Source organism: Cibotium barometz, chromosome 43 (assembly GCF_041138505.1).
Source record: "Cibotium barometz isolate CiBa-2024 chromosome 43, ASM4113850v1, whole genome shotgun sequence".
NCBI lineage: Eukaryota > Viridiplantae > Streptophyta > Polypodiopsida > Cyatheales > Cibotiaceae > Cibotium > Cibotium barometz.
Window position 1 is genome coordinate 29,735,720 of NC_141088.1, and position 26,265 is coordinate 29,761,984.

The following is a 26,265-nucleotide window of genomic DNA, read 5'->3' on the forward strand; positions in this document are numbered from 1 at the left end:
TAATTACATGCTAGTATATGTTACTCAGCAAATTATAAAGATAATTTGTAAACATTAACATGTATTGGAATGTAAAGTTCAAACATATGAGGTCTATCTTAAGCCATAATTTTTTTTAAAGTTGGGAGTGGCATTATTAATTGGAAGCATCCCCTAGTAATGCTAAAGGAAATTTCAATGAGCATGAACAGATGCATGTAAAATTTAGAAAATGCATAAAGATATTGGAACCTATACTAAACGCCCTACTTGAAAATTTAGTTTTATAACTCTTAGTATTGCCAACACCAAAGATAAGACTTGCAGTCGATTATTGAAAATATTTCCATGTACAAAAAACGTTATTCCTAAGTATTCCTCTCCCTATGGATGCCTTCGCATAAGACTTGGTATTACCCTCAAAATTACCCAAATTAATGGGAAGCAAAATAGTAAGCTGATAATTTTGATGTAAACTTTCTTATAAGCCTCAATGCAATCACATAAGGTTTCCTAAAGTTCCAGAAGATGAATCATACAAGTAGTAGCTTACCTCATGTTACTCGCTTTGTTCTACAGCAAAACAAACCATATGAATGATACAGGAGCACATGATTAAATGTATGGCAAGTAGCATGCGTCTATTTCAAAAATTGTTTCAATATTTAGGGTGATATTCACATGAAAATGTAAACCCTCAAAATGCCTCCAAGAGACCATAATTGTGAGTAAAGAAACAAAAACCCTAACATCTGGTTTGATGAGAGACAATGAGAAGAATTCATGACAAGGTACGAGGGCAGAGGGTCAACTAATTGCACCCCCCACCCCCCCTCACACGTGCGCGCGCGCGCACACACACACACACACATTCTTTCCATTACTTCTTTGGTGATCACACCTACAGAGAAAAAAAGGGGCACACACATGAAAAAGAAAAGATGAATGTTGTGAGTAAAGAGTGAAGAGCATAGGACATTCTGATCTCATCTCGTACTTAGTCATTGCGGTAGCTCACTAGAGCACAGTGAGAGTCAAGGACATTAGAGTACGACGTGTGCACTCACGAGAGCACACTGAGACTCAAGGACAACGAGTCTCAGTGTGCTCAGGGACATTGAGCATAACATATGTGCTCTTATAGACTATATACAACAGCACACTAACACTCAAGGACATTGAGCATGACTCGCGTGCTCATGAGAGCACAGTGAGACTTAAGGACTTTGAGTCTCAGTGTGCTCATCACGAGAGCACACTTGAGACTCAGGGACATTGAGCATGACGTGTGTGCTCTTATAGACTATATACAAGCCTTCCTGTAACTGACTGAAAGTGAGACACCTTCTCCAGCTAAAGTAACCCAAGAGACCGTTTTTTCAAATGATAAGCAATCTTAGGAAAACGTCAAATAGTTTGAACAAACCTAATTCTTGAATTGGTAGTGAAGCTCTGTGAGGACTCCAAAACACAAAACCAGACATTCAAAACCGATTACATAAAGCTAACATTGTCATTAACAATTGATAAAATGTTTGTTGGCGTCTTGGGTGTAGATTATGCATTGCAGATGTTGGGATTATATTTTACAATCCCATTTCTACAGAAGTTGGGCGCCCTTCACCTTGCAATGTCTCCTTTGGCTATTGAGCTGTGGTTTTCCCCACTCCCCACTTGCCAATTTGCCACCATGGCATATAAGAATACAACCTCCTCCATCCCACACCCCCCCCCATCCCCTGCCACTGACGCGTGCCTCCCACCCCTGCTATTTAAGTATGAATACCTTGCATATAATTGCTACTACCTAGAACATCAAGACTCCAAAGACAGAAGCTTGCGGCGGATGATTTGTCGGTCTATGTCATTCAGACTTGGATTATCCTGCATTAACCGCTGCCTCAACTTCCTGGTCTCTGCATCTGCCAATTCTCCAACAACCTGCAAAAGTAAGGTGTTATGTTCCTCGAGTGTTGAAGGGTATTTTCGGACATAACATATGGCCACCTCTGCCCTCAAGTACACACCCTTGGTATCCCCCTCCCAAGCATATCCCAACGTGCATTGCTAAGACCTTGCACATGAGGTTTTTTCAACGTGATAATCCTTCACACAGTTACATCATCTCCCACTAGTTCCTAGACCATACACTTAGGCAGCTAAAATCAGGCTTAGATGAGATAGTTCCTATACCATATACTTAAAAGGCTACTAAACCTGCGTCAATCAGGCTTAGATGAGATAGTTCCTAGACCATACACAAGGCAACTAAGCCTCCATCAATCAGACTTAGATGAGATAGAAAGGTCCTGATTACCTCCACAAAGTTGTTGATATGGCCATCCTTGTTTGGTTGCGTCAGTGGCTCATGTGGGTTGGTTGTCCAGGTTCCATCAACTATATACTTGTATTCATATTTTCCAACCTGTTTTATATGCCCAAGCTCATTACATTGATCAGGGATATGAACCCTCAAAAGCACCAACATAAGCATCAGCATAAGAACTATGACAAAAACAACAAGTGGAGGCAACATGCCACAACTTACGGGTAGTTCACGGCTCAGCATCCAGTAGTTCTTACTTGGTACAAATGTTAAAGGAAGCATCTGCTATACAACCCCACGACTCAACAAATCAATAAAAGCCAAGCTTCAACAAAGCTTGGAAAAATCACTCTTCACTTGGTGCTTTTAAATGAGAGTTAACACAATTTAAAACAGCTTTAATGAGTGTTTATCACAATTTAAAACAGCTGCTACATCTTAACCACACGCCTTGCTCTTTGGTGCCAGAAAACCCTTCCATACTTGCAATGATGGATTCAAATCTTTTGTGCTTTTCTTGTCATCAATTAGAAAGCTTCATATCTGAGTAGCAGATGAGATTCCTAACTGGACATGCATGCATGTCCTGCCGATGAAAACTATCCTGAGAATGCTGTGATGAAAACTATCTCATGGCGCTCACACCTGTAGGCATGGCAATGTCTGCTCTCATGGCACCTCTCTGGACTGTAGTCATTGCCAAGCCACCTTTTCGCCGCCTGCGAGCGGGCCAGATCTGAAAAAGGCACCAACTGAACCCACTTGAGAAGCATCCTGGCTGCTGCTCCTTGCTTGGCAGAGGCTGCATACAATTATTGATGATTTATCTGGGGCTGGATCCACCCTTCACTAGGCTGATTTGATGTTGATCAGGCCCTTTTATAAAATCAGCCTGCTGTAGGACACTTCCATGACCTGTTTTCATCATCATTTTCACAGGAGTGCTTCCCAATTGGCATATGGCTTGAGGATTCTTTCCCAACTGCCTTGGATGCCCCAACAATGCAAAAACAGGCTTGTACCTTCAGATGTGCCCATGCCTGTATATGTGTCACAACATTGGAGGCTTAGTTGTCAAAACTTGGTACTAGCAAGGTCCCAACCCCTTTCTCACATTTTTTCTTGAGAGGGTCTGATGTTAAGAGGCTTGCATCCAAACTTTGCCAACCCACCCTTTCCAACCCTGTGGAAAACAATTCTTGAAAACAATGATTGGCAAGTCTAAAAGGCCACAAAAATATTTAAATTTAGGGGCTTTGAGACACTGGGAAGTTCTTCGCATCAGAAACTAAAGGGCAAATTAATAATTGATGTTACTTTCTCTCCCTATGGAGTGGGAAATGTGTGCACTCATGGATATTTGTATGGGAGAGATTGCTGCATAGTGCCAGCAGCTATACAAATCAAGTCAGGGCTGCCAAGCCTGCTTGCAGCAGATGGATGACCTACAACCACGCTGTGTGCTGGTGATGTGGGCAACTCAAAAGTACACATGCACACGTCAGCAAGGTGCTTATGAGAGCAAGCCTTACGGTGCACACACAAGCTGCCAGCAGCATAGTCACATGGGACGCAAAATGGGGACGGGGAACAAGGACGGAAAAGATTGAGAATGGCCATTCCCTGTGACTATAGAGTGACATGGGACGGGAATGGGAATGGGAAGATGCTGCCATCCCCAACATTCCCGACTCTAAAAATGCCCATTCCCTGTGACTATGAGCAGCACACATAAGGGTGGGCTTCAGCACACGTGAGAGCAGCCACTAGAGTGCATGCTCACGTGAGAAACATCAAAAGCACATGTGCTTGGGCTATGTTGAAGGCACTCGTGTTGGCTGAAGTGGCAAGCCAAGTAAGAACAGCATCAACGCCACCCATGTAGCAGACAGGCTTGATACAGCAGTGGATATGTTGATGTGGCTCTGAATCATATTTTCGAAACTCTTGACAGCTGGAGAAATGAAGAGAAATAAAGAAAGAAACTAGCTAAAGAAACAAAATAACCATGTGAATGTCAAATGTAAAAAAAGCCCTGTAGTAGCTGAAACATGTGGTAGGAAAAAACTGCTCAGCTAAGAGGGACTCAGCATCTCAGGTACAAGCCCTCTATCCGCACTTGGGGGATCAATGTGTATCATCTACATCTGTGAAATCATACAAGCTCCTTATATCCACTGGCCATTGTGGAGCACTCCTGCCTTTGAAGTATGGAGAATCACCTTGGCCCAATGCACCTACAGCAACTGGAGTGCTCTTTCCAGTGTAACCCTTCAGAGGCGTGGTGGTCAGGGTAGCTCTGGAACTGCCAACGTGTTCTGTTTGATCCGCCTGGTGAGATCATTTGAATATATGATCCCTTGCGTCTGCCGTTGCCAACTGCCTCCATCTTGAATTGGTCATTGAGAGAGAAACTAGTGATGGGTGACTGACTTGTTCGGGGCCTGAGTCCAGGCCTCTCTGCATAAGTGTTCTCTACGTCGGCCCAGCTACAGAGCCCGAGGCAACCCTAGTCCGTAAAGTCAATGACTCCGGACAATGTACCAAAACCAGCTCCGAAGAGACAACAGACCTCCTCCATATCTCACAACACACTGGGCATCTAAAAAGCTAGTGCTCTTCCATCTCGACCCCTGGAGTGGAGGAGAGTCTACAATTCCTGGCCCCTCTTTTGCAATGCCCTTTAATCTACCAGTCCACTCTTAGGCCATGGGATGAGACCCAGATAATCCAGGCTTCTGGATGAAGCCATCATTTGTGAGATGATCCCAACAGAACTGCAGCTTCGTGGAAAGCTGCAGTGGATCCAGCCATGTGGAGCAAGTCTAAAATCAAGAGAGGTTAGAGTGGATGGGTTGGGTAATGTCCTGCCTAGTGAGGGGTGATGTGGCATGCAGTCCATCTGAAGCTCGTGTGAGAGGAACCATCATGTAATCAAAGCATACTACAACCTATCATGTCAATGATGGAATCCCCCCACCACTGCTGTCTCGTCTCTTGCACAGGCGGCCGGAATTCCATCCCTTCGCATTTGTATTGCCTCGCCGGAGACAGTGCCTCATGTCATATCTATCCCATGCCTTTGCGGTGACCCCGTCATTCAGAGAGTGGAGTACTCAGGCCTCCCAAGCCAGTGTTTCATTTGCAGGCAGATGGGCCACCTCGCCAGAGCTTGCCCTCGGCGCCAGACCAAGAGACCCCCCCCCAAAACCAGTCCCCGCTCAGATACTCACCAAGGGGTAGAGAGAGAGGCAAGATCTCAGCCTTCAGGTAGCGGAGCACCAGGATCCGGCCGTGGACAACCCTACCGCCAGAGAGTGACGGGCAGTTGGCCTGCGCCCGGGCCGTCAGCCGACTATCAGAGCCAAGCGTCATCACCACGCACGCCAAGCTGGTAGAGTACAGGAGGATTCGGTTCTGTTAGAAAACCGTTTCAAGCATTTATCACAGCACCCACCCGTCGACGATGGGCCCCCTCCAGTCATAGAGAGGGAACCTCTGGCCCCTCCGGTTTGGCGGCCGCTTTCCCACCAAGATTCCTCCTCCGGTTCTCAGTTTCCAATAAGGCCAGTGGGTCCCACTGATTTCCCGGCGAGGCTCCCTTAGCAGCCTTCCTCTCCGACAGATCGCTCTCAGCCGCTCCCTTCTTCTTCCTCTCCGCCTTCCCACCCCCCTTCGCCTCCTTCCCCCCCTCCTCCACCTCCCCCATCCTTGCCTCTGACTTTTCCCACAGTGGTCCCCTCTGCACTGTCCTCTTCCTCTGAGCCAACACTCCCCCCTCCCTCCGCCTATCCACAGCACTCCCGTCGCCCTCCAGCGGCACCTGACCCAAGAGTGGAGGCAGCTGGCGAGTTCTGTTCGCCGCTTGATCCATAGATTCTCAAAGCCGGTAGAGATGACCATCGCCGCTTCCCCGGTGAGGGCTCTCCCTCCAGAGTCCCTTGGTGGGGCTCCCCAAGATCTTGGGGCTTCGAGTGGATTACAATTTCTTCCACTGCCTTCTGGTGGAAGGGACAGATCTTTTTGAGGAGACAGGAGCCCCCATTCGAATATGTGTGGTGTTCCATCACTCAAGACCTTCTACGCCAGAGAGTGGCGCGATAATCTTCTCTTTTCCTTTGAGTGCAGCCCTAGAGACAACCCCGGAGACGGAGTGGGACTAGGAGTTGGTGGCTGCCCCCATTCAGGGGCAGGCAGTCGAGCTTTCACACCATCTTCACGATCTTCGCATCACTGATGTGCTCACCCACCTCTGGTCCTTGGCTAGGATGCAATTGGGAGGCTCAGGCCAGAGGGACCAGGACGGAGAGGTGGTAGCCTCCAGTCTGGAAATGCCACAAAATCAAAGAATTGGGCCACAGCAGCATATACCAATGCCTTCTTTTACAGATACCAAGATGTATGGAATGTGGGTTGCCTTGCTTTCTGTGATATAAATCAAGGCTAACGGGAATCAACGGCTACTCATAGGTGACATGGCACAGAACAGAGTATAACAAACTGGTTGTATGGGGTGCAAAGGCTTCAACTCCAAGCGATGTGCTGTACCGGCTGCAGCTGTAAGTGCTGCAAACTGCACAGCCCTCATGTGCTGTATGGGCAGCAGATTGCAAGGCTGGTGCACCTGATCTGATGGGCTGGCCGCTGAACTCTTGAGAGCTGCCAAAATGGTGGATTTGATTTGATATCAATAGACTTTGTGCTCCTTTAACATGTCAAAGAAACTAAAAATTGAGGATAAAGGACTGACCAACACAACGCATAAACCAAAGTGCAGTTCATTATGATGTCTTTATGGTAGATAAACTGAGAACAAGCCACAGTAAATGCGAGTGGAGCCTCATTATGAAAGGTCAGCAATAAGCCTAAGGGAAATCTAGTACAAAGAAAGCCCAACATTACCTGGCCCCAGCCAACATCAAGGCCCGAAATCTCTACATTTTGACAGCCACTGGTCCGCCACTTTAAGTAAACAGTTTCTTTCGCTCCACCTGTCAGCTGCCAATCCCAATCACAAATGTTACATTCAACAAGCCTGAGATACTAAGCCTACCCATAAAAGTTAAAGTCAACCCCAAAAATGGCAATCTTGCTCACAAGATCACAAGTAGCGTTTTTTATGGACTCCAGCTTTGGGAAACATGGCCGCACACTCTGAAACACAGCATCAATGACTTCATTGATCTTGTATAGTGTGAATGGTTGTGAATAGTTGAGCACATCTTCACATTAAACTATGAATCAAATCAAAACTTGCAAAGACCTCTGTAGCATCAAGGAGATACATACACTTAAAAGCTTGCAAGAATGGTTCGGAATATACCAAAAGCAGAGAGTTAGCTTCTAGAAGCTCATAACCCAGCAACCAATACATATATGTAAGCTGCAGCCAAAAGCAAAAAAAAAAAAGTAAGTTTGCAAGATTCTAATCTATACCTTCATACATGAGCTAATTAACAAAAAAGAACTGCATTTTGACGAGTGAATTGTATTATGACCCATGTGCAGGTAGGATCGCACAGACCAGGTGCAGGTACCAGCACACGGCTGCCAAGGTGCATCTGGCAGCAGCATGCGCAGATGAGGCTTGTCAGCCTTCAGGCAATCAGGCTGGATGGCATGTTGGGCTGCAAGTGTTCTGGGAAGCAGCAGATTTGGGCCAGCCAATGGCCAAGCGCTCAGATTTAATCATAAGATTAACGGTGCTTAAAACTAATCGACCAACCAATGACCCACCATGGACCAGGCGACTAGGAATAAACAGCCCGACCAGCATCTAGCCAGCACTATAAATATCGCCCAAAGATATTTTGCACTTGAATACTTTCCAGCAAGCAATCAGGAGCACAGGTGTTTGGAGAATAGCCTAGCATGACATGTATTTGAATGTCTGAGCTGATTCCCTCCATGTACCTTTCTGTTATATAATCTGCAATCTGCATCATCCATTCAATGCCGAGTCCACGTGGCTTAAAACTAACGGACCAGCCCATGAACCACCATGGACCAAGCAGTTTAGGAATAAACAGCCCGACCAGCATCTAGCGAGCACTATACACAGCCCCCAAATGGAATCATAAGACATTTTGCACTTAAAACTTTCCAGCATGGCCTGGCTCAAGAACCTCGCTCGAGGGGACGGCCACACCAACATCTGTAAGAGAAGGGCAAGAGAGTGCGAGGGGGGGGGGGGGGGGGGGGGGTGTGTGTTGGGGGGGAGGTTTGTGGGGGGGGGGGGGGGGGGGGACCTTGTGGATGGGGGACAAGGACGAGGCTCGGGGGTAGGAGAGGACTGCCTCCAAAGGCAGAGAAAAAAGGGGGGAGTGCGGGTAATGAGGGTCAGGGTGGCCCATCCAGCCGCCTGGGATGCAGCTGCCGAGCTTGCTACATCACCAAACTGCATCCATTGTCAAATCTTGGGGTGGGTCCAGGATAAATATTCACAATGGTTCGAAGTCCAAACCGTTAGATCGGCTCATGTCCATAGTGGAAGCGGGTCCCCACCCCACCCATGACAGCAATGATGTCGCCTACAAGAGGTCCACGATTGCTGCCCAGCTCCTGTGGGGCCTGATGAGGCTCTCTGTAAGTCAGTGGTGGCGCTGAAGGAAAGGGCGCAGGTAAGGCTGACGGTTGGCACTACTATATGACCACGCATCAGGCTCACCAGCATCTGGGGCTCTCGGTGGCTGGCCCAGACCTGTGCGCCAAGGACATGCCCACTCAAGGTAACTGATCTGCCAACACACACAACATTGCTCGGGTAGTCCTGAAAACTCTATACGCTGCAGGAAAATGGAGTGGGAATGCAACCTGGCGAAGAAAACTCTCTGGAGATGAGATGAGTACTCGTATGGATGGGAGCCCAGCTGCCCTTGCAACGGCAACTGCCATGGTGTGTGTGTGTTTGTTTTGGAGAGGGGGGGAGGGGGGGGGGGGGGGGGGGGGGAAACTCGAGAACCTGTCCCAAGGAGCGCCCAATCACTGAAAGGGCATGATACTTCTGTCAGAATATGCAGTGGAGATGATGACAAAATCTGAGAACACGAGCAAGTGCAGAAAAAATACAGCAATGGAGAGAGAGAGAGAGAGAGAGAGAGAGAGAGAGAGAGAGAGGCATGTAACTCTGCTCTATATACACAAGGAAAATCCCGAAAACATCATACAATGGAGTGGGGGCCATGGGGGCATTTTATATGGCCCCAAATACCCAGTCGGCCAGTGAATAAACAGCCGCCAGCCTCACGACTGGGTGTCATCCAGTCGGCCAGCAGAAAAGAGGTCCACGACCTGTACAAAACCAATCGGCCTGCTCCAAGAAGTGAACATGTGCACACTAGTGCAGTCGGCCAGCTTCTGGGTCATCTTGCCATCATAGGGCAGCCACCCATACCATGGAAAAATAGGGAAAAATGGGGAAAAAATATGGAGAGTGGGGAAAAATGAGAAAACACCTAATACACGCAGGCACACCCAGACAGAGGCCCTGGTGTATATGTATAGACAGGAGATGACTTCTAACACCCCCTCTCAGCTCTTGGCTATGGAACCAATCCCAGGGAGCTGGAGTGCCGCCAGAGCAACGCCTGAGATAGAGACTTCCTGAAGAGGTCCACCACACTGTCCTCCGTCGAATAGAACTCTAGCACGATGTCATCAGCAACGATCTTTTCACGAACAAAGTGCCTCTGGATGACCAAGGATTCCACCAGTGGAAACCCAATCCTGCCAAGTAACCTCTGCAACCTCACCACCTCGCAAGCAGCACCACAAGCAGCCCGGTACTCTGCCTCTGTCGACAAGGCAAGAGAAAGCTGCCTCTTAAAACTGCTCCTGAGGCGAGGGTAAAACTGTATCCTAAAGTAGATCTCCACGTCTCTGGATCTCCTCCCCAATCTGAGTCACTCCACCCTTGGAGTTTGACTCCATCCATCAATCCCCCTCCTATGTAAAAGAGTCCAAGATCCTTCGCATGCTGCAGAAACCACAAGATACGCAATCCTGTCTCCCAAAGAGTCATCTGCAAACATGAGCTCAACAGCCTCATCAGGAAGCTCCCGTCCAATCTGGTATACATCAACCAAATCAATGAACCATTCTGCTTCCGAGTCACAGAGGCACCATACTGCTCACAAGGATCGACAACTGTTACGGTGGGATGCCAAGTCCTGGAAACCTGCTAAGACCACTCAAGGCCTTCGGAAACCTGTAACCAACCCCCTCTGAATCTGGAACCGCAAAGCCTGCTGGAGAATGTGCAACATCCACCTCCTTCTGCAAGTAATCAACTGCCACCTGCTTGGCTTTCCAATAGGTCCCCGTGGAAAGAACTTCCTCATCTACAGGAGTTTCTTTGTCCTGAATACTACGAGACATCACAGCATAAGTTACCTGTAAAGTTTTCTCTGACTGACAAACACAAGAACTACCAACATATGTACTGGAAAGTTCCTGCCAACTGTTGCCATCAACTGGCAAGCTATCCTCCATCTGGTCCTCCCGGAAAGCCTGCACCTGCAGCGTATCCACACTTAAGTGGCCATTACCAAACTGCCACTCATCACAAAATTGAGGACCTGGGAGAGAGAGTGCTGAAAGTTTGTAAACTCCATTCTTCACTCTGCCTTCCCAAACTACCTGGCCTGTTGCCTTGTCCTGGAGAGCAACAAAATGCTCATCAAACTCCACCCGTACGCCAGTCTTACAAACCTAATGCACTGACAACAGATGAAAACCAAGTGATGGAACATACAACACCTGGGAGGAATGCTTCCCCCCTCTGCCATCAGGAACTATCTCCAACCTGCCCTCGATGTGAACTGGGATAGTGAATGTATCCCGATTCCCCAGTAAGAATGTGACCAGAATACCTGCAGAGATCCTGTAAATCTGAACGGGAAGGAGTCATGTATCTGGAAGCACCATTGTCTAGAATCCACTCCCGAGTATCCGTAGCGGCGAGTCCTCGAACCTCCTCCCTGCCCGAAGAAAATGAAACATCGGTGTCCATCACCTCCAGATGCACAAAAGCTGGAGTCTTCCCGGTTGCTGCTGAGGATTCTTCACCCTTCTGCTTGGGACACTGCCTCCAATTGTGGCCTTTCTCGCCACAAATCATTACAGGTCCTCTCTACCTTCAGTTTCTCGTGCTCTGAGTCGGAATTCTTCTCAGAAGCCTTCTCCGATGAAGCCTTCCCTTTGCCCTTGTTGGTACGGCCTTTCAACCGTTGGCCAGTTAAGGCCTCCGAACCTCCGCCCTATGGAGGGTTCGAGAATCTTTCCTCCTGGTCCAAGACCATAGGCACAAGCTCCTCCCGCGTAATGGTGCTGAGCCTACCACCACTGGTAATCAAAGACGAGTAGAATGCTGAGTACTGAGAGGGCAAATGCGACAGCAATGTTATGGCCATATCCTCCGACGATATCTCCTTCCTAGCCTGAAGAACTTCCTGCTGAAGAGCAGGCAACTTATTAATGTGCTCCTGCATCGTCATGACTTTGCAGGGTTCATAACCCGCATTTGTACTTCCAAGGAAATCCTCTTCATGGGCGATACCCTGTTATAAAGAGAAGCCAAATGCTGCCATATACCTCTGGCCAGCATCATATGCTTTATATGATTGATTACCTGCGGTGTGCAGTTGAGGAAGATGAATGAACGGACCCTGGCATTGACACGATCCCACAACTATGTTGTGCCTCACGGTCCTTTCGAATCGACGGTAACTCCCCTTCATCTACCTCCGGCCGTGGAACCCCAACAACAATGAAATCAGCAAGGTCATAAGACTCTAGAACAGATTCCATCATTACCTTCCAGATGCCGTAGTTATTCCCGTCCAACTGACGGTCCACTGGGAACGTGGGGAGTGTCGGGATCTTCACATGTCTCTCAGCCATCTCAAGAAGATCTGCCATTGCGGGGATGTAACTGAAAAGGGTGGGTGGGTGGGAACACAGAAGAACTTAAACCTGCAAGTGGCTGTCCAGCAAATCAGCCCGCCTTCCTCTTGCTTCTCCTCTTCACGAACAATCCAAAACAGTCCACCAATCAGCAACACAACAGTCCCCCTCTTGCTCACACAATTCCCAAGATCTATCAAGAGCCTAGGGCTCTGATACCATGTCAGAATATGCAACGGAGATGATGACAAAATCCGAGAACACAAAAGCAAGTGCAGAAAAAATACAGCAATGGAGAGAGAGAGAGAGAGAGAGAGAGAGAGAGAGAGAGAGGCGTAACTCTGCTCTATATACACAAGGAAAATCCCGAAAACATCATACAATGGAGTGGGGGCCATGGGGCCATTTTATATGGCCCCAAATACCCAGTCGGCCAGTGAATAAACAGCCGCCAGCCTCACGACTAGGTGTCATCCAGTCAGCCAATAGAAAAGAGGTCCACGACCTGTACAGAACCAATCGGCCTGCTCCAAGAAGTGAACATGTGCACACTAGTGCAGTCGGCCAGCTTCTGGGTCATCCTGCCATCATAGGGCAGCCACCCATACCATGGAAAAATAGGGAAAAATGGGGAAAAAATATGGAGAGTGGGGAAAAATGAGAAAACACCTAATACGGGCGGGCACACCCACAACAGAGGCCCGGTGTATATGTATAGAGAGGAGATGACTTCTAACAACTCCTTGGTCCGAGTTTGGGGAAAAGCCATGTCTCCACAGAGCGAGGTAAATCTGAGAGCCACACACTACTAGTGGGCTGGACACCAGGATCTTCGCAGCCAGGGAGAGCAAGTCGAGCCGAATATAGCCATTGCCAAGAAAGAGGACGTCCATAATTTGCCCTTGCTCACCGACAAGTGCAGCCTGCAAAAGGTCGTAAATTGTTCCATGGGCCGCTCTGCTGCCGACAAATTTGTAGATCAGGGTAACTATTGTGATAAGCAATATGATGAGAAGAAGACCCACTTAAAGAGGCACTGGGATGGTTACACATGACCAAAGAGGAGGACAACAACTCCTATAAAAAAGTGCACAGTCAACTCTTCATCTCATCCCTAGTATCACAAGTAATGAACAAAGTATGGTGGATAAAATCAGGAGCTCATAGCCTCAAAAAACTTTTCGTGCATCTGCGGTTGGGTTCTACATTTATTGCACTACTTTTCGAGCTCCTACCAGATTGCATGAGATAATGATTAACAATTAGCAAGCATGCCTTAGCATATTCCTTCAAGAAAGGATAAAACAACAATTAAAGAAGAGTGTGTACTGACTGCAACAGCAGGAGCCCTGCCAAGTCCAGCCGTACAATGAATATATGTGATCCCCTTGTTTCTCTCGATTGCTTTATACAATGTGGCAACAACTGCTGGAAGCCGCTTCCTCAGGTCAAAAGGATCAAAATCTCTGCATAAATTTTGAATTTTTTAAAAGAAGGCTAAATGACATCAAAACTAAAACTAAAACATCGGAAACATAGTATTTTGCTTGTATTTCCTATTTAAATGTTCCCCACCATCTTGCTGATTAACTTCATCATACTTATCTTCTCTTGTTGGCATTGGCACATGTGGCTGTGTTTTCGTTTCATAATTTGATGATGAAAGGACAGCCCCTAGCCATGAGAGAAAACAAGCACAGTACCTTATTCGGGCACGGATGTGTTCGATCCCTCCAATATCTTTTGCCCGCTCTTGAATGGCATTGATGTCCACCCCAAAATATCTTAGATTTGAGGATTGTGAAATTTAAGGAGAACAAGGAAAGAAAAAATTTGCATGGCTTCTCTTAGATGACTAACTTGGAAACCTAAAAAATGAAAGGATACTCAAGATCAGGGTCTTGTTGAAGGCAGAACACTGTTTTTACTCCAATGCTTTTCAAACGGTCTACATCTAAGGGAGTCTGGATTTTCAAGATAGAAGTAAGTTCAGTTCCAACCCATCAACCATAGAAGTAAGTTCCAACCCATCAACCATGTCTATAATTTTTCAAGCAAGCAAATATAGAAGCATTACACTTCAATATAACTTGAAATACCCTATATTTCACCCAAAAAAAACTATATAAGTAGCATGAAGTACTTCTTTTCTTTTGTAGTTAAGGCATTCAAGAAAGGTGAGGAAGTCGGGCCTTAGCATACTTGGAGACAAGAACCAACAATAAGATCAGGTAGAACAAAGTTGTAGTTCATTCCGAGCTCATGCCTGTAAGTGAGAACTGCAGAAAGCTCATACAGATTTCGATTTAGAATCATGATAATTGTTTGAAATTTGAAGGTTACGAGTTAAGACACTGCCAATTATCTAGGTTAGAAAACCAACTAGATTTTTAGGCAGGCCCTTCCCCAGAAGAGAGAGCAAGTTTGAGCCCCCATACACCCATGCATGCGCAAACAAAATTAGAAGCAAGTCAAAGAGGGCAATTGAAGAGTACCTGCACCCATAGCATGTGTCATGTCGGAGCTGTAGACATCAGACTTTGCTTCGTTCCTCTTTGTATCATCCTCCTTTTTTAGATCCTGTTAGAGAGATAAAAGAGAAACTAGCCTTTGCTGAATCATTAGAGGCAAGGCTTACTTTCATAAAGCACAGAGAGTTGAAAACATAATGCTGTACTAAAGACTTCCTAACTGCAAACTACAAAATCATTTCAGTAGCCAACGGTTTTCTTTGCAACTAATAAATATCCTACCTCCACCTTTTCAATTGGCTGTCTTTTTTCCAATTCATCGACATTGCGGCTTGCACACATGATCACCTGGAAGCACAAACTATATCATATATGACGTCTACTAAAGCTTAATTCTTTAATTCGATCATCAGCCCAAACAGACAGCCTGATAATCTTAAGCATCTGTGTAAACTTTAACAAATAAAAATGCAATCCAGGAACAATTCCTTTTCTCCTTCCTTATTTGTATCCTTAATTAAGAGCCACAAGCAGCTATATGCCAAAGAATTGTATGCGATAGAGCATATGGTGCCAGGTGGTTAGAATGCTTCGTACAGTACACACTTTATATGTATCGAGCAAGTACAGAAAGTACTATTAAGGTGTTTTGGGTGCATTGCCCTTTTTGCATATTTGTATATATTAAGCTGTGTATTTCTATATGTTGAGCTGTAGAGGAAATCTACTTAACCACATATGCATAAGCTAAAGGACCCATTCTATAAAATGAGAAGATCCATGTATCAAACAAGAAGAAAAAGAGAAGCAAGCAACTGACTCTGGAGCCAGAAGAAGAAACAAGCATCTGCTCTAACCAACTTGGCCCTCAGATCTCCACAGTTACTAGTTAACTGAAGCAAGGAGGATGCATGCACAATTGTATACTTTTGAATACTTGCATGCTCCTTACACTGCACTAGGGACTGAAGGTGGTGTCAAAATAAGCAGCGGAAATGATAACCAAATCTGAGACCACAAGAGCAAGTAGAGTGCAGAAAATAGACAGCACAAGAGAAGGAGAGAGAGAGGCGTATAACTCTTCTCTATACACAAGATCCCGAGGAAAAACTGAATACAATAGGTGGGGGGGCCATGGGGCCATTTTATATGGCCCCATAAATGCAGTCGGGCGGCCAGTAGATGGACAGCCGACTGGACCTGAAATGCCCACGACCAGAAAATACAGCAGTTGGCCAGCATATCAAAGTCGGCCATCACTCGTGTGCAGTTGGCCAGCAGCAGAGAGCAACTAGGACCGCCTGTGACCAGTCGGCCAGCACCTGGTACAGCCGACAGGTCCTACACTGCCTTCCACACCCTGGAAAAATAGGGAAAAATGGGGAAAAAATACGGGGAGTGAGGAAAAATGATAAAACACCTATACAGGGCGGGCACACCCACAACAGAGGCCCTGGTGTCTGATAAAGAAAGGAGATGACTTCTAACACCCCCTCTCAGCTCTGGCTGTCAAATCAACCCTAGGGAGTTGGAGTGCCGCCTGAGCGTAGCCTGAGGTAGAGACTTCGTGGAGAGGTCCACTGCATTGTCCTCCATCGAACAATAACGTAGCAAGATGTCACCAGCCAAGATCTTCTCACGTACAAAGTGATACTGTATCTCTATGTGCTTGGTCCGGGCATGGAAGACCGGGTTCCGAGCAATAGCTATACAACTCTGGTTATCGCACTGGATGACTATGGGCTCCTTCTGTGGAAACTCAATCTCGCCTAGCAGCCTCCGCAACCACACAACCTCGCAAGCAGCACCACAAGCAGCCCGGTACTCTGCCTCTGTGGAAGATAGGGCAATAGTTGGCTGCCTCTTACTGCTCCAAGAAACTGCTCTTGAGCCGAGGGTAAAACTGTAACCTAAAGTAGATCTCCTCGTGTCTAGATCTCCTCCCCAATCTGAGTCACTCCAACCTTGGAGTTTGACTCCATCCCCTCTTGTGTAAAAGAGTCCTAGATCCTCCATACTCTGCAGATACTGCACGATCCGCAATCCTGCGTCCTAATGAGACTTTAATGGCGTATGCATAAAAGAGCTCAACAGCCCCACGGAGAAGCTCAAGTCCAATCTGGTGTTCAGCAACCAGATCAATGAACCAACCAACTTCCGATACCGCGAGGCATCAACCGTCTCACAAGGATCATTAACGGCTAACTTTGTGTTTGGGTCCATCGGCGAAGTAATAGGCTTGCAGTTCTCCATCCCAAAGGCCTCAAGCAACTCATGAACATACCGCTGCTGTTGAGAGACAAAAAACCCCCTCTGGGTCTACCAGATCTCCAATCCCAAGAAGTGGAGTAGGCCTAAGTCGGTCATCTCAAACTCCTTTGACAAGGCAGCCTTCGTCACGCCAATGTGCTCCACATGATCGCCGGTGAGAATGAGATCATCCACATAAAGGATGATAATCATAACCATGCCGCGTTCCCGAAAGAGATACAGGTTAGGATCTGCAAACCGATCTCTGAAATCCAGTCCGAACAAAGAAGGAATCAATCTTCTGATTCCAAGCCCTGGGAGCCTACTTAAGACCATACAAGGCCTTACGTAACCTGTAAACCATCCTTTCTGATCGTGGAACAACAAAGCCTGGAGGTTGCTTAACATACACCTCCTCCTGCAAGTCACCATTAAGGAACGCAAATTTTACATCCATTTGATACACAGGCCACCTCTGAGAAGAAGCAAGGGCAAGAACGGTCCGAATCGTGGTCATCCGTACTGTCGGTGCAAAGGTATCCTCGTAGTCGATGCCTGGCCACTGAGCATAACCTTTAGCCACAAGTCTTGCTTTGTGTTTGTCCACCGACCCATCTGACGCATATTTGGTCTTAAAGACCCATTTGACACCAATGACTCACCGTTTCGATACCAACTCCCATGTGTTGTTCTTCTCGATGGCATCAAGTTCCACCTGCATGCCTTTCCTCCAAGTATTCTGGGAGAGGGCTTCCTTGACGAAAGTGGGCTCCTTGTCCCGCATAATACGAGACATCAGAGCATAGTTTACCTGAAGAAGCTCCGCTGTATTGCTTTTGTCTCGGACTCTGTGTGATCTTCGAGGGCCGTCCTCTGTGGTCCACTCGGAGGGTAACTCCGTGACACTTGACTCCCGAAGGGTGTCCAACAACCACCTAGGTACTTGAACAGATCGTGGAGCCTCCTGCTGTTGCGGGGGCTCTACTCCAGCTGCGGGCTCAACCTCCTATGCTGACTGAGGTTGATCAACTGGAGCAATGGTCTGGGAATCATCATCAGACTCTTCTGGATCTCCAAGAAGTGGCGGCTCCTCGACAGTGGATACTGGAACATGCTCATCAAAGACCATATCCCGGCTGACAACAATCTCGTTCCTATCTGGATCATACAATCTGTATCTCTTGGAAAGAGAATTATACCCCACAAATATAAGCTTGCGGGATTTGGAGTCAAGCTTCCCCCTGTGCTTCTTCGGAATATGAACATACGCATCACTCCCAAAAACATGGAAGTGCGAGACATCAGGTTTCTTGCCAAAGTATGCCTCAAACGGAGTCGTATCAGGTACTGAAGTCGTTGGAGACCGGTTGAGGGTATGGACAGCTGTTGCCACAACCTCTCCCCAAAGTGGACGAGGAAGATCACGATGCTCCAGCATGGTCCTCACCATCTCCACCACAGTCCTGTTTTTGCGTTCTAGAACTCCATTCTCTGAAGGCGATCCTGTATTGGCCAGTTCCCTCTTGATGCCATGATCTGCACAAAATCTGAGAAATACAGTCGAGGAGAATTCACCCCCTTTGTCAGCCCTGAGAGTCTGTACCTGCAATCCACTCTTTCTCCACCATCACGTGCCAATCCTTGAACCGTGCAAAAGCTTGGTCCTTCTGTGAAAGAAAGTAGACCCACGTGAATCTGGTACAGTCATCAACAAGCAGCATAAAATAGAGAGATCCTCCCAATGATGGTGTCTGCTGCTGAGGTCCACACAAGTCAGTGTGAGTCAACTCCAACGGTTTCGAAGCCCGCCTGGAAGCCTGCTTCGGAAAGGATTCCCTGTGCTGCTTACCACGTATGCAAGAACTGCAACATCCTTGCCTACTGCCAACATCTAGCAAGCCAACCACCATCTGGTCTTGGAAAGCTCACCGCAGTGCATCCACATTTAAGTGGCCAAAATGAAAGTGCCACAGATCTCCGACCTGAGAACCTGTCAACGAGGAGAGTGAAGAGAGCTTGTAGATACCATTCTCCACACCGCCTTCCCAAACAACCTAGCCAGTCTCACGGTCCCGTAGAGCAACTGAATGCTCCTCAAATTCCACCCGAAAGCCAGTCTTGCATACTTCATGCACTGACAGAAGATGAAAACCCAGAGCAGGGACGTAAAGAACACAGGAAGCATGCTTGCCCCCCTTGCCGTTGGGAATAATCTCCATCCGGCCCTCACTGTGTATCGGAATAGTGGAGTTGTCGCCAATAAAAATGCGACCTGATTGCCGTTTCAGATCCAAAAAGAAGTCACGGGACGGAGTCATGTGCCTAGAAGCACCACTGTCAAGAATCCATTCCCAAGTATCCTTTGCGGTGAAGCCAACTGCCTCCTCGCTCGAAGACGATGAAGCATCGGAGTCCATCATCTCTAGGTGCACAAATGCAGGAGTCTTTGCAGCTGAGGCTGAAGAATCAGCACTCTTCCCAGTCCGCTTAGGACACTTCCTCCAATAGTGGCCTTTCTCGCCACAATCATTGCAGGATCGTTCGGTCTTCAGCTTCTCTCGTTCTGTGTCGGGCTTCTTCTCAGAAGACTTCTCCGGTGAAGCCTTCCCTTTGCCCTTGTTGTTATTCCGGCCTTTCGACCGTTGGCCAGTTAAGGCCTCCGAACCTCCACTGTGAGGAGGATTCGTGAAACGTTCCTCCTGGTCTAAGACCATGGGCACAAGCTCCTCCCAGGTAATGGTGCTGAGCCTGCTACTCGTAATCAAAGAGGAGTAGAAAGCGGAATATTGAGCAGGCAAGTGGGACAGCAAAGTAATGGCCATGTCTTCAAATGATATCTCCTTCCCAGCCTGGAGAACTTTCTGCTGAAGGGCCTGCAACTTGTTAATGTGCTCCCGCATCGTCGATGACTTTGCAAGGTTCATAACCCGCATCTGCACTTCCAAGGAGATCCTCTTCATGGGTGATACCCTGTTATAAAGAGAAGCCAACTGCTGCCATATGCCTCTAGCCAGCGTCATATGCTTTACGTGATTGATGACTTGTGGTGTGCAATTGAGGAAAATAAATGACCGGACCCTGGCGTTGACACAATCCCACATCTGTGCATGTGCCTCGCGGTCCTTCTTCATTGACAGGTAACTCCCCTTCCTCTGCTTCCGGCTGTGGAACCCCGATAACGATGAAATCAGCAAGGTCATATGACTCCAGCACACACTCCATCATAACCTTCCAAATGCCGTAATTGTTCCCGTCCAACTGATGGTCCACTGGCAACGTGGGGAGAGTCGGGATCTTCACATGCTTCTCAGCCATCTCTAACAAATCTGCCATCGCGGGGATGTAACTGAAAAAGGGTGGGTGGGTGGGAAAAAAACTCTAAACTTGCAAGTGGCTGTCCAGCACCTTAGTCCGCCTTCCTCTTGCAACTTCTCTTCCCGAACAGTCCAAACAGTCCAGCAATCCAGCAACGTAACTACCCCCCTCTTGCTCAGAAAACTCCCAAGATCTTTCAAGAGCCTAGGGCTCTTATACCATGTCAAAATACGCAGCGGAAATGATAACCAAATCTGAGACCACAAGAGCAAGTAGAGTGCAGAAAATAGACAGCACAAGAGAAGGAGAGAGATAGGCATATAACCATAGTCACAGGGGACGGCGGGGACGGCGCCTAGGAACGCGGGGACGCCGTCACGCTACGGCGCAGGGACGGGGACGGACGGGGACGGACGGACGTCCCCTGTCTGGCGTTTCAAACCGGGGACGGCGCAGGGGACGCCGTAGGGACGGGGGACGGCTGTCGGGGACGGCTGTCGGGGGACGGCAGATAGCCGTTGCGCCGGCCCGTTTCTGGCCGTTGCGCCCGTTTCTGGCTGTTGCGCCTGCGTGCCGCGTGCCTGCCCCACTGTAGCCGTTTATGGCTGTTGGGCTTGGGCTCTACTAGCCGTTTATGGCTGTTGGGCCTTGGCCCTCTCTCTCTCTTGCCTATCTATATAAGAGCCCACAAGGCTACAAGCTGCCACACACAAGTTCATTGCTCATTGCTCATTGCTCAAGCTTCATTGCTCAAGCTTCATTGCTCATTGCTCATTGCTCATTGCTCATTGCTCAAGCTCTAGGGCCTAGGCTCTCACCTCTCCCTCAAGCCTCTTGAGTCTTGACTCTTCCAACTTCCAAGCCTCTAGGCTCTCTCTCTCTCTCTCTCTCTCTCTCTCTCTCTCTCTCTCTCATTCCTCAAGGCTCTCTCTCTCTCTCTCTCTCTCTCTCTCTCACACTCCTCAAGGCTCAAGAGTCAAGCGGCAAGCCATCTTCAACCATGGCATCCTCCTCACGTGCCGGGGCTTCTCGTAGAAGGACAACGGGATGGACATGGTGGGAGGAGGTAAACTACACCACATCCGTTCATGGAGGCGGTTCTCGGCCATGGGTATGCAAGCTTTGCCCGTACCGGCGAACGGGTGGCGCCGACAAAGTGCGAGCCCACCTCTTGCATGAGAGTGGGCATGAGGTGAGGTTTTGCACGAATGTCACGCCCGAGAAGAGACGGGAACTTCTTGACAAGCTTAGCGTCTACGAAGCGGTCGAAGCGACAAGAAGGACACCACGAGTGGCCGTGGATCCCGCGACGATGGGGAGAGGAACTCAAGCCTCTACCATGGAGTCATGTGGTGGATCGGGATCATGCACACCATCACCTTCGCCATCAAGTCGGAATGTTACTCCATCCACGACACCGGCACCCTCCATCTCCACGGCCTCTCAATCATTACGTGGCCCACGGCGACAATCTACACTTGGGGAGAATTGGAACCCCAAGTTGAAGGAGGAGGTGGATATGGCGGTGGCCCGCTTCTTCTTCCACGACCACATTGCCTTTCAAGCGGCTAGGTAAGTGCAATCGATCATTGCCAATTCATCATTCATGTTTTCATCATCCTAGTCTCCTTCTCATTAGTAAATTACTTTCTTGAATAGGTCGGAATACTTCAAGGTAATGGTTAAGAAGATTGGGGAGTATGGCTCAACCTATACGCCCCCCTCATCCGAGAGCTTGCGCACTACATTGCTCGACAAGGAGAAGCGCATTGTAGAGCAAGCGGCCGACAACACAAAGCGGCAATGGGAGAGGAACGGAGTCTCCCTCATTGTGGATGGATGGAGTGACACCCGCAAGAGGAGTATTCACGGCATGGTTGCATATTCCCGTGGAGAGATGTACTTCATCTCATCTCATGATGCATCCGGCACTGGGAAGAGCGCGGATGTGCTTGCGGCGGAGTGGGCTACCACCATGGAGATCGTTGGCCCCGAGCATGTAGTCGGCTTTGTTGCGGATGGGGAGCCTTCCAATAGGGCGGCGGGAGCTATTCTCCAAGGTATGTATGGACATGTCACGGTGTCCTTTTGTATGGCTCATTGCCTAAACAACCTCCTCAAGGACATCGGGGCATTACCATGGATCAGCCCGCTCATTGAGGAGGCCAACACCATGGTCTCCTTTGTCCTCAACCACCAAAGACTTCGGCATGAGTTCAACAAGAGGTCCTGTCTCTCTCTTCTCAAATATTCCGACACCCGGTTCGCCTACAACTTTCTCATGTTGGGCCGGTTGAAGGATTGTAGTGGTGCTTTGAGGGGGCTTTTCCTTAGCGACGAGTTTGTCGCCATGCAAGAGTCCCATACAAACACTGGCCAAGAGTGTAGGCTACGGGCGGATGACGCCTCTTGGTGGGAGCGTGTGAAGACCACAGATGCTATGGTGAGGCCCATAGTCCACCTGTTGAGGATTGTAGACGCTATGCAGCCATGCATAGGCAAGGTCTACGAGGCCATGGATCGCATGATAGAGAAGTTGAAAGACTTCGTGCCTGACGAAGACAGATACGAGGAGATCCATGCCTTGTGTCTAGGAAGGTGGAATTCCTACTACTCTCCATTGCATGCAGCAGCTTATGTGGTGGACCCAGAATTCCAAGGCAACAAGCAGGAGAGCGACCGGGAGGTGAGCGCTGGATGGAGGATCATCTTGGATCGTCTTGTGCCTGATGCATCGGTTAGGCGCAAGATCAGGGACCAGCTTTCGATGTACAGGTCGTTTCATGGCTCCTATGGCTGTCATGATGCACAGGTTGACCGCTCCAAAGTTGGTGCTGCTCTATGGTGGGAGGACTTTGGTTCAGATGGACCGGAGCTGCAGCAGCTTGCCATCCGCATACTTAGCCAGGCCGTCAGCTCCTCTTGCTTGGAGCAACTTTGGAGTACCTACAGCCACATTGCCTCTAGGAAGAGGAACCGACTCGGGGTAGAGCGTGCCAATGACCTTGTCTTCGTCAGCGCGAACTTGCGAATGCTTTGCAAGAGCATGACCAAGAAGGCAGATTCCTTCACCGAGTGGGAGATGAGTCAACAAGAAGAGCAACGGGAGGATGAGGTGCAGGAGCAGCATGCCAGTGAGGATGAGACTGAGGATGAGCTTGATGCTTCTTTGGCAGCCGCACAAGCTACCCATGACCATGAGGCGAGCACTTCACGTGGATGATCATTCATGGATCATGATTCATGGGCCTTACACTTAGCTCTAGCCTCTAGCCTCCAGTCTTCAGCACTTTTTTGTCATTGACGCATTTGAGTCCGTCCTTGTATTTTCATTTTGCCTCCTTAAGGCTCCTGAGTCCTGACTCTTGAGTCATGACTCATTTTGTATCAGATATCTACTTAATTATTATGTTTGACTCAAAATCTTAGCATTTTAGTGTAAACTTGTGCTCATTTTGATGTGCTTCCAAAGTAGAATAAGTGCAGAGTAGAAAATTTTTAAAAAAAATTATTTTTTGAGTGCCGTTCCCTCCCCCGTCCCCGTTCCCTACTTATGGCCGTCCCCCGTCCCGTCCCCGTCCCCGTCCCCCGTCACCGTCCCCCGTCCCTTGTGACTATGCATATAACTCTTCTCTATACACAAGATCCCGAGAAAAAACTGAATACAATAGGTGGGGGGGCCATGGGGCCATTTTATATGGCCCCATGAGTGCAGTCGGCCAGTAGATGGACAGCCGACTAGACCTGAAATGCCCACGACCAGAAAATACAGCAGTCGGCCAGCATATCAAAGTCGGCCATCACTCGTGTGCAGTCGGCCAGCAGCAGAGAGAGCAACTGGGACTGCCTGTGACCAGTCGGCCAGCATCTGGTACAGCCAACAGGTCCTACACTGCCTCCCACACCTTGAAAAATAGGGAAAAATGGGGAAAAAATACGGGGAGTGAGGAAAAATGATAAAACACGCACACCCACAACAGAGGCCCTGGTGTCTGATAAAGACAAGAGATGACTTCTAACAGGTGGCCTGGTCCACCACTAAAATTTGTATCACCAACTTTTGATACCATGCAACTCTCCTTCATACAACAGAGCAGGAGCACCTTGTGAAGCCTTCTGTACAGCTTCAGTCCCCCGTTTGGTATCTTGGTGTACAGTTTTCAATCCTACACATGTACATGCCAGGTGCATCTCGAAAAGTTACAAGACCATTTCATAGTGGTGTGCTACTTTCCAATAAAGAAGTCAACATACTCAAAAGACATAACAGAGCTTGAAACACAACCTCCATATCATAAATTCTATAGGGAGAAAGAAGAACCAAAACTGTTTTATTTGCTTGGGCCAGCAGAAGTGCGCTTTTTCAACTCCTTGGATCATACGCATGCACCACGTTTCCTTTAGCTTGGCATTGTATGAGACACCAAAGCTGTTGTGTTGCATACTCCTCAATAAGACAACATTGTTGGCACCTTAATTTGGTTGTGTGTAATATGCAAGTTTACATAGCTACAACAGATCCAACAAGTCCATTACAGCAGTCATGCTATTACAAGTTTGTAAAACACTCAACAAATACAATGCTCAATTCCCTGATGGCCTGCTGCACGCAGTTGAAAATGCCTGAGATTACCACAAAAATTGGCTTTATCTTTTACAATCTTATGAAGGAGAGAATCAATACAGCCAGCTCTGACACTGATCAGAGGGTTCATATGAGCAGAGAGCACGAACCTGTTGCACGAGAGGTGATGGTCGATGTGAATGTCCTGACACCAAAGGGTTGTAGGCGGCAGACCTGAAGAGCATAAAGATAACACCAGCTGTTTCAATTATCCTGCCCCCAAGATGCCCCATTTAAATATGTTATCTTAAGATACAAAATTGGCATATGAGTTTGATGGACGGCAGTTAACAGTACAGCATTGTACGGTACTCTATGGGCAGGGTAAGTGTATCGCAGGGATTACCGATTAACATATTTCAGCATTAATTCAAATCCATACGTCAAGAGTTAGGTTGTCTCATTGACTATGCTCAGGCCATTGCAAAGCTGAATTCTGTTAGCCGTAACACAGAAAGAAGCATCCATTGCTTCAAAACCATACGGATGCTAGTGAGATAAAAATTTAAGTTATCTCATTGACTATGCTCAGGCGCATTGCAAAGCTGAATTTTGTTAGCCCTAACACAGAGAGCAGAATCTGTAAACCCTTAAAAAATCAGTGCTGTAACCCTAGAGACACAGCTCCATAGCCAAAGGACACCTGATCTCTAGTCAAAATGCACCCAAATAGGAAGGAATCAAAAAGAAAAAAAGCACCTGAGGCAAGATTGTGCGAAGAGGGGGCCTGTTGACATGCGAGAGCTAGTGATGGCAGCGTTCAATGACACCATAGCTGTGTAGGAGCTTCGCATTCTGCACTTGGTTTAATATTTTCGTTGAAGATGTTTGATCTCAAAACAAAAAAGGACAGGCAAAATGTAAAGCTGTCTAGATGGCACATTTTGATTCGTTCACACACAGGTGTCCTCCTGTCCACCGATCCTTTGCACCCATAGGCACGTAACCGACTTGTCAGATGTCTCCTAAACGAAAGAAAAACCAATGATCGAGATGAATAATATATATATATATATATAGGGGCACCAAAATTTCTATTAAATATATTATGCCAAATTTTGAAGAAAAAGAGTGTTTTCCTAAGGTTTATTTTAGTATGTAGTTATTAATGCTTTAAAAAGTCAATGAAATGATGACCCTCCATTTGCTTTCTACTTGCATGCATTCACCCTCCATTAATTAATCGAGATGACTAGGAAATTCAAATTAATAATAATAATCACAATAAATTCAACATCTTAGTGTTCACAAAAAATATAGGTCTCATGTGAAAAAAAAAATTGTGAATTGACCATGAAAAACAAAAAGAGCGAATTGCAAATTTAGGGATGTAAAATTTATTGATCATCTAGTATTGGAAGGGTGCAAAAAAGTTTTTCCAAGTTATATATATTTTT

At 47.5% G+C, this 26,265-nt stretch overlaps 1 protein-coding gene across 3 annotated transcripts; it reads right to left on the reverse strand.

Moving 5' to 3' along the window:
• Positions 1 to 1,473: 1,473 nt before the first annotated feature.
• SEX4 (dual specificity protein phosphatase (DsPTP1) family protein) lies at positions 1,474 to 25,808 on the reverse strand. 3 transcript variants are annotated; one of them, XM_086781784.1, is made up of 14 exons: positions 25,568 to 25,808; positions 24,979 to 25,042; positions 14,968 to 15,027; positions 14,704 to 14,788; positions 14,411 to 14,487; positions 14,096 to 14,172; positions 13,912 to 13,992; positions 13,542 to 13,674; positions 7,629 to 7,688; positions 7,403 to 7,459; positions 7,208 to 7,303; positions 2,528 to 2,587; positions 2,297 to 2,404; positions 1,474 to 1,920 (listed from the first exon to the last, which is right to left on the reverse strand). In XM_086781784.1, the coding sequence occupies exons 1-14, from the start codon at positions 25,660 to 25,662 to the stop codon at positions 1,795 to 1,797; spliced, it is 1,179 nt and encodes a 392-aa protein (XP_086637910.1). In that variant the 5' UTR covers positions 25,663 to 25,808; the 3' UTR covers positions 1,474 to 1,794. The 3 variants fall into 3 exon arrangements, with proteins under 3 accessions (XP_086637910.1, XP_086637909.1, XP_086637912.1); XM_086781783.1 differs by having other exon boundaries at positions 14,962 to 15,027; XM_086781786.1 differs by lacking the exon at positions 25,568 to 25,808 and adding an exon at positions 25,215 to 25,336 and having other exon boundaries at positions 14,962 to 15,027.
• Between the last annotated feature and the right edge of the window lie 457 nt (positions 25,809 to 26,265).

Excerpts from the sequence above, each read along its gene's own strand:
- SEX4 (XM_086781783.1), bottom strand. The coding sequence starts at position 25,662 with ATGCGAAGCTCCTACACAGCTATGGTGTCATTGAACGCTGCCATCACT. Across the intron at positions 15,028-24,978 it reads CATCACCTCTCGTGCAACAG|GTGATCATGTGTGCAAGCCG; the intron begins GTTCGTGCTCTC and ends TTGTGCTTCCAG. Across the intron at positions 14,173-14,410 it reads TTGTTGGTTCTTGTCTCCAA|ACTCCCTTAGATGTAGACCG; the intron begins GTATGCTAAGGC and ends TTGAAAATCCAG.